General features: G+C 36.8%; 1 protein-coding gene across 1 annotated transcript; it reads right to left on the bottom strand.

Moving 5' to 3' along the window:
- Window positions 1-5,280: 5,280 nt before the first annotated feature.
- Window positions 5,281-5,811, bottom strand: LOC138338731 (uncharacterized). The gene has a single exon (XM_069289817.1). It carries the CDS (start codon window positions 5,809-5,811, stop codon window positions 5,281-5,283), a length of 531 nt encoding a protein of 176 aa, XP_069145918.1.
- Between the last annotated feature and the right edge of the window lie 2,756 nt (window positions 5,812-8,567).

Below are 8,567 nucleotides of genomic sequence, written 5' to 3'. Positions count from 1 at the left end.
ATATTAGACATCAGATTTTTAGACTTTGTGTATTTGTGTTGGATTTTGAGATTCTTGCAAGTGATTTTTGGATATTAATCAAGCAAACTTTGGATTTTATTCTTTCTCGCTGAAGTAAGTACATGAATTTGTATTTAATATATTTGAATATTGTGTTTATGGCTATGAGTAACTAAACTCCATAACTAGGGTTGTGGGAACCATAGGCAAATAATGAGATAAACCCAAGCAAAAATAACAATTCTAGATTAGTGTCTTGCATGTTTTAATAATTCTTTAGCTTAAAAGTCTTTTTAACGGATGGACAACGTTAGAACTCGCCTAGATGCTACTTGCCGGACCAAGGAGGTAGATAATAGGAAAAGAATTATTAACATAGATTAATTGTATACTATCTCATAGGCTAGTATTGATTGGTACGCGGTAATAACTTAGTCAAATATCAAATACGATGCTTAATATGAGGTAAGGATAGGGGTTAGGATAGCAACACACGTAGCAGGATCAAGGTATGGAGTGAGATTTTCTAGATGCCGGACCAAGGATTTAGAAATACATAACTTATCACTTTGCATGCAACATACTAGGAAAGAATTGTTATAGTTGGAATTATCAAGTTATGAACCTGCGGGGAACACGTAAACCCTAGTTACTTTGATTGATTGGTTAAAACCCAACATTCAAAAGCTGTTAAGTGTCTCTGTCAAGTTCGTTGTTTATTTTCACTCATTTAGAAATAGAAACCCCCCTTTATTTTTTTTACATTCCAAGGAAGTCATTGACCAAACAATAGTAATAACAGGTTGAAGTTAAGTCTAGACTATTTTCCTCGTGGGAATGATCCCAACCTCACTAGTTGGGTTATTTACTTGACACAACCGCTTTACTTCTTATTTGAGAAGTAAGTTTGAGCGTATCACACAGCGTAGGACTCTTGATTACTCAGACTTCATCAAAACGGTATGCCCCAATCACTTCATTCTCCTTTTCAGCATGCCAAAGGTAGATTTTGATTCGTTGCCCGTTCACCTTGAACCTTACACCCTCGTTATTCTCCAACTTATCTGCTTCATGAGGGAATACTTGGGTGATCAAGAATGGACCTGTCCATTTAGATTTGCATTTTCCTGTAAACAAGCGCAACTTAGAGTTGAATAAAAGCACCAAATCTCCAACCACAAAGTCGCGCTTCTCAATCTTTTGTTCATGGTACTTCTTCATCTTTTCTTTGTAAAAGGCTGAATTTTCATATGACTTTAAGCGAAATTCATCAAGATCATTCAACCCATTGAACCTCTGTTCCACAGCCTCATTCAAATCCATTTTAAGTTTCTTCATTCGCCACATGACCTTATGCTCTAACTCAACCATCAAGTGACAAGCTTTCCCATATACAAGTTGGTATGGGGACATACCTGTGGGAGTCTTGTATGTTGTCTGGTAGGCCCAAAGAGCATCATCAAGCCTCCTTGACCAATCTGTTCTATTCACATTCACCATTTTCGCCAGAATCTGCTTGATTTCTTTGTTTGACACCTCAACTTGTCCACTAGTCTAAGGAGGGTATGGCCTGGCCACATTGTGGCGAACCCCATATTTCTCCAACAATACTTTGAACAAATTGTTGCAAAAGCGGGATCCCCCATCACTAATAATGGCCCTTGGCTGCCAAATCTTGACAATATTTTCTTTTTCAACAACGCGGTGACACTCTTCCCTTTATTATTTGCAAGTGCTATGGATTCCACCCATTTTGACATATAATCAATAACCACAATAATATACTTCATCCTATGATAACTCACAAAGGGGACAATAAAGTCAATACCCCACACATCAAATAACTCAATTACACGAATGGGATTTAAAGGGAGTTCTTGCTGTCAAGAAACCCCTCCATCTCTTTGGCACCTATCACATGCCTTGGAAAACTCATGAGCATCTTAGTGGATGGTTGTCTAACAGTAGCCACATTGTAAGATTTTATGGGCTTCTGGATACCATTATGATTCCCACCCACAGGCGCGGAGTGGCATGCCTCCAAAACACTCAACATCTCGACTTCTGGCGCACAATGCCGAATAAGCCTATCTACACAACTCCTATATAAATACGGATCATCCTAAAAGAATTTTTTAACAACATGCATGAACTTTTTCCATTGATATAAAGACAAGTCCGATGGGATTATATCACTAGAGAAGTAATTCGCAAAATCAGCGAACCATGGAATCAAGTCTTGAGAAGCGGCTAATACGTGCTCATCAGGGAAAGTATCATCAATTTCAGCCTTTTCACCCAATTCTTGCATAGCTCCATCCTCAATTCGGGACAAGTGATCGGCAACTTGAATTTCGATCCCTTTTCTATCTTTCACTTCAAAGTCAAATTCTTACAACAGTAATACCCAACGAATCAACCTCGATTTTGCATACTTTTTTCCCATCAAATAACTCAAGGCAGAATGATCAATATGCACTGTAACTCTTGTGTCAAGCAAATAGTAGCAAAATTTCTCGAAAGCAAAGACCACCGCAAGGAGCTCTTGTTCAGTCATAGTGTAATTCTTTTGGGCTTCATTAAGGGCATTACTGGCGTAGTAAATGGGGTGAAAGATTTTACCCTTCTTTGACCCAAAACTACACCAAGAGCAACCCCACTAGCATCACACATCACCTTAAATGGCTTACTCAAATCTGGGGAAATCATAGTGGATGCAGACACCAATTTCTCCTTCAACTCACTGAATGCCTTAAGAAAGGATTCATCAAAATAAAATTTACACTCTTTCTCAAGTAACTTTCACAGAGGATGTGCAATTTTTGAAAAATCCTTGATAAACCTCCGGTAGAAACCCGTATGCCCAAGGAATTTCCTCACACCTTTAACAGAGATGGGTGGAGGAAGTCTCTCTATCACCTCAACTTTAGCTTGATCAACCTCTATGCCCTTCTCTGAGATGCAATGAACCAATAAAATACCTTCTTTCACCATGAAGTGACATTTTCCCTAATTTAGCACAAGGTTGCAATCTTCACATCTTTCGAGAACTTCGAACAAGTGATTCAAACAATGATCAAATGAGTCACCAACAACAGAAAAATCATCCATAAATACCTCAATAATTTCCTCCACCATATCGGAGAATATGGGCATCATACATTTCTGAAAAGTAGTTGGTGCATTACACAACCCGAAGGGCATCCTCTTGAACGTGAAAGTTCCAAAAGGACAAGTAAAAGTGGTTTTTTATTGATCTTCTGGTGTGATAGAGATTTGATTTTAACCTGAATAACCATCAACAAGAGAATTCCACCCCTTTCCTGCAAGCCTATTTAACATCTGATACACGAAGAGCATAGAAAAATGGTCCTTCTCAGTCCATGCATTCAATTTCTGGTTATTCATACACACTCTCCATCCGGTCACCGACCGCACTGGAACAAGCTCATTTTTCTCATTAGGGACCAGAGCCATTACCCCTTTCTTTGACACACACTGAATAGGGCATACACAACTACTATCAGCGATCATATATATGATTCCGGCATCCAACCACTTAATAATTTCCTTCTTAAGTACCTGTTGCATATGTGGACTTAAATGTCTCTGATGCTCAATATTGGCCTTATGATCGGGCATAAGTTGTATTTTATGTGAACAAATACCGGGAAGGATACCAATAATATCCGCAATAGTCAACCCAATAGCTCTCTTGAACCTCTTCGACACTTCAACCAAACATTCTGAGTTTTTGGGCAAAACCATCCTTCAACTATACCCCAAACTTAAATTACATCCTTATAGTATAATTTTTAGCAGAAAAACATCCTTTACCTATACTCCAAACTTATACTACATCCTTAAATTACAATTTTTAGCATAAAACATCCTTCAAGTATTTTTTATGGAGTAACTTTCATCCTTTTGTTAGTTATTGTCAAAAAAACTAAGGAATCTTATGAAAACATGAGCAGTTAACGTGACTTTCAACAATAGTTATTATGTCTAATTTCATTACTTTCTATAAGAATTTCTTTAGAAAATAAAAAAAAATTAGATAATATTTCTTATGGAAACTAAAAATAATTGGAAGGTGTGAGCGTACATAATTTTTCTTTTTCGTAACGAAAAGAAGATGGAGATTAATTATTTTTATCTTCTCCTTAACCAATTAAATCAATAGATATTTAGGTCAATTTGATATTGAAGTGACAAAAATATTGATTATGTTTCGTACTTGAATTTCGTTATACGTTATTAGAAGGGGAAGTCTCCAACAAATGTGCTTCTAGCATATTCAGTTGAGAAAGAAACATATTAAAAATAATAATATTTAAATTAATATTATATGAAAATTGAATGAAAAAATGGTCAAATCAAAAATATCATAATTCTTAACTCAATTATGAAAAATTTCACGACCATATTCTTGGCATATCTAAGAATAACAATCACGAAGAAACGATTTATTTTTTATGGGATATATCAATTAGTTTTCTGACAAATTCAAAAAGAAGGATGAAAATTGTTTACTTTAAAATATTAGAAGGATGTTTTATGATAGGAATTATATTTTAAGGATGTAGTTTGAGTTTGAGTTATAGTTTAAGGATGTAGTTTGAGTTGATAGTCACGTTAACTACTCATGTTTTTGTAAGATCCCTTTGTTTATTGACAATATATAAAAAAAAGGATGAAAATTGTTCTTTTACAAATACATAAAGGATGTTTTATGCTTAGAATGATATTTTAAGGATATAGTTTAATTTAGGGTATAGTTAAATGATGTTTTCTACTAAAAATGATACTTTAAGGATTTAGTTAAGTTTAGGGTATAACTGAAGGATGTTTTTGGCCAAAAACTCCAAACATTTTACTTGCTGCATATTCAAATCTAATGCAACAATTACCGGCAAAGTGTCACCTTTCCCAGAGAATATATACCTCAGATGAGGTTGTAAATCCTTAAGCTACAATGTTGAAGCCTCCTCAATCGATAGTTTCGCGGTGGACACTCATGATGCTTCATATCTAAATAAAATTTCTTTGGTTTCAACTGACCATCAACTCGATTAAGTGCCGCAACCAATGACCCATACTCTTCGATACAGTCACTCTCAAAATTCATGATCATTGCCGGTAGTGCCTCAACACCAAGACACTTTTCTATTTGTACCTAGGACGAACTCTCAACCTTGTAGGATATCGCAAATACCGGCTGGAGCTCACCCTACTGCCTCATTGACCTACAAATGTTGAAAAAATTTTCTTCATTATTCAACTGTAACTCCATTTGCCTTTCTCCATATAAAGTAAGGCACGACCGGTATCAAGGAAAGGCCTCCCAAGAATAATAAGCACCTCAAAGTCCATCTCACAATCAAGAATCAAAAATCCGACTAGAAAAATAAATTTCTCCACTTTTACAAGCACATCATGGAATATCCCAATAGGTCTCTTCACCGTTCGATCGGCCATCAGTAGATGCATCGCAGTGGTCTTTGGGTCACCCAAACTCAACTTTTTGTAAATAGAGAGAGGCATGAGATTTATGCTTGCCCCAAGATCACATAATGCTTTTGCAAACTGTAACAACCCGATTGTACATAGAATAGTGAAAACTCTCGAATCTTCTTTCTTTTGCACAAGAGACCTTGTAGCAATCGCACTACAGTGTTGTATGTGATCATCATCCTCAAAACTAACCGATCTCTTCTTAGTGACCATATCTTTCATGAACTTGGCGTAACCGGGCATTTGTTCAAGATCTTCTATCAAAGGGATATTGATGGAAAGCTCTTTCAACATAGTAATAAAACATTGGTATTTACCATCTTTGGTCTTTTCACCAATATTATTTGAAATGTGGGGGGGGGTCTATGAATGGGGGTCACTTTATGGGGGTGTCTTAGCTTCTTTCCCCGATTTATCTACCAACTCACCACTAACTTCCTCTACCTCATCATCTCCTCTCTTCTTATCTTCAACGCTAGACGACATAGGTGGATACATGGTCTGCTTACCCCCTCGAGTAGTGACTGTCATATAATGTCCATTATTTTTTTTAATTCTGGATAGTATTGTTAGAATGAGTCCCCAGTTGGTGTGGGTTCACATTAGAAGACAGTTGGTCCATTTTCAACTCAACATGCCTGATTGATATTGCATGTGCATCCACCTTTTGACAAATATTTGCTAAATCACCTCTCAACTCTTTGGAGTGCTCATCACTAGCATCAAACCTCCTCATCATCTTCTGCTACATATCATCAACCCGCGCCATACTACCTCCACCATCCCTCGGAGCAACTTCCCAATTTTGAGCTGGAACATAGGGCCCACTCTGATCATTTTTTTACCATAGTTACCCCAGTAGAAGTTGTTGTCGTGGTTGTAGTTTCCATCTCGAACATAGTGACCCTCTTGATTCTAATTCCCATATTGTTGACCTTGATTTCCTTGACCTTGGCACCAATTTTCCTGATTAGATCCTTGGTCGTTCGGCCAGAAACCCCCCATCTGCTCATTCACTTAATAAGAATCTTCTTCATAGTAGTACTCATGAACCGGTAGTGGTGGTTTTGCAAAATAGTTCACCGTATTTCTTTTTATGCACCCCCGGTGACATGTTTTTACACCAACCCAAGCTCAGTTCTCATTTGAGACATCTCTTCATGAATCTCATATGCTACTGGGTTATGTGAAGCTTGCACTGCAAAAGTGTTTTTCCCAGTATTCAACTTCCTAGTGCTCTAAGCGTTATTATTTCGGGAGATTTTCTCTAACTTCTTAGAGATCTCTGCATAAGTACACTCCTAATAAGAACCACCCATTATCTTATCAAGCACTACTTTATTATTATCATCTTGCCCCCGGTAGAAGTAATTTTTTAGTGAGTCATCATCAATGCGGTGGTTTGGGACACTTCTCAAGAATGAGGTGTAACTCTCCCAAGAACTGCTTACTGACTTCCCTGGTAATGCCACAAAGTTGTTCACCCTATCTTTGTGGTTTGGCTTTTTATAAACCGAGTAATACCTTGCTAGGAACACATCCCTCAAATGCTCCCAAGTATAGATTGAATTGTAGAGCAACTCAGTTAACCAAATTGTGGCCTCCCCCATCAGTGAGAGAGGGAACACCCTTAATCCAATTACATCCATGTCTAAGTTTGGCCTCCCTATACAAATATTATACACCAACCTTAGTTTAGCGATGTGAGCATGTGGATCCTTAGATGGTTGCCCCGAAAAAGAACCTCCAGCGATGAGCATATGAATGAAGCTACTAGTTACCACAAAAGTATGACCATATGGTAGAGGAGATAGGACAAGTGGCCCTTCAGAGTCAGTAATGTTAACATTTCCCCAATAGTACTCTTGAGAGCGTGAGATGGGAGGTTTCCTTCTCGGATTACCTTCACCAAGGTTATCAACAACCACTCGATTATGAGCATCAACCGGCGGGGGAAATTGTGGGCTGATCTCATCATCTATATAAGAAGGATTGTTTTGAATATTAATTTTGCGAAGTGTGTAGTTTAGTACTAGATCAAGTGGAAGTATTGGGTCTTCTTGACTATGTGTACTTGGAATACACTAATGTTAAACCTACGAGAGAGAAAAACCAAAAAAAGAAAAGAAAAAGTAAAATCAGGAAATTATTGACTAAAATTCGGTAATGTGCTTAAACTTAATCTAAAAGAAATTTTCCTCGGCAGCGGCACCAATATTTGATACGCTCAAACTATACTTCCCTAAAGAAGTGTAAACGGTCGTATCAAGTAAAGAACCCAAATATTAGGATGGGGTCGATCCCACGAGGAAAATAGTTTAGACTTAACTTTAATTTATGATTACTTATATTTAGTCAGTCCTTTCTGGAAACAAATAATTAAAGGGGGGATTTTGTGTAACAAAAGTAATTAATTAAGTCTAAGTAAACAAGTACATAGTTCAAATATTTGATGTTTATCAAATGATGAGAGAAACTAGGGTGTAAGTGTACCTCATAGGTTTGTAACACAGTAACCCTAGCTATAAAAACTCTGTCCTAGTATCTTCATGCAAAGTCAGTAAGTTATGTATGCCTAATTCATTGGTCCGGCAACTACCGAATTTCACTCTGCACCTTGGTACGGCTAAGTGTGTATAATTTACTAAACCTTACCTTTTACCTCATATTAAGCGTCATAATCGATGTATGACTTAGTTATTACTTTGCACCAATTGACACTAACCTCTTAGATAGTATTTATCAAATCTACGTTGATAATTCTTTTCTTATTATATATCTTTTTGGTCCGGTAAGTAGCAACAAGGAGAGTTCTAACACGTGCATTCGTTAAAAAGACTTCCAAACGAAATAATTATCAATACATGCAAGAAACTATTCGAGAATTATTATGTTATCTAGTTTTACTTTCTTAATTACCCATGGTTCCCACAACCCTATTTATGGATTTAGTTACCCATGATCATAATTACACATTTCATATTAATTAGATATGAATTCATGTACTTACTTTTAAGAGATTGAAGAAAAACCAGAAAATCACTTGAATT

Source organism: Solanum lycopersicum, chromosome 10 (genome assembly GCF_036512215.1).
Source record: "Solanum lycopersicum chromosome 10, SLM_r2.1".
Taxonomy (NCBI): Eukaryota; Viridiplantae; Streptophyta; class Magnoliopsida; order Solanales; family Solanaceae; genus Solanum; species Solanum lycopersicum.
The sequence above is the reverse complement of the archived record's forward strand: the minus strand, read 5'-3'. Positions and strand labels throughout refer to the sequence as shown.

Coding starts and splice junctions, on each gene's coding strand:
- LOC138338731 (XM_069289817.1), bottom strand. CDS start 5,811: ATGTTGAAAGAGCTTTCCATCAATATCCCTTTGATAGAAGATCTTGAA.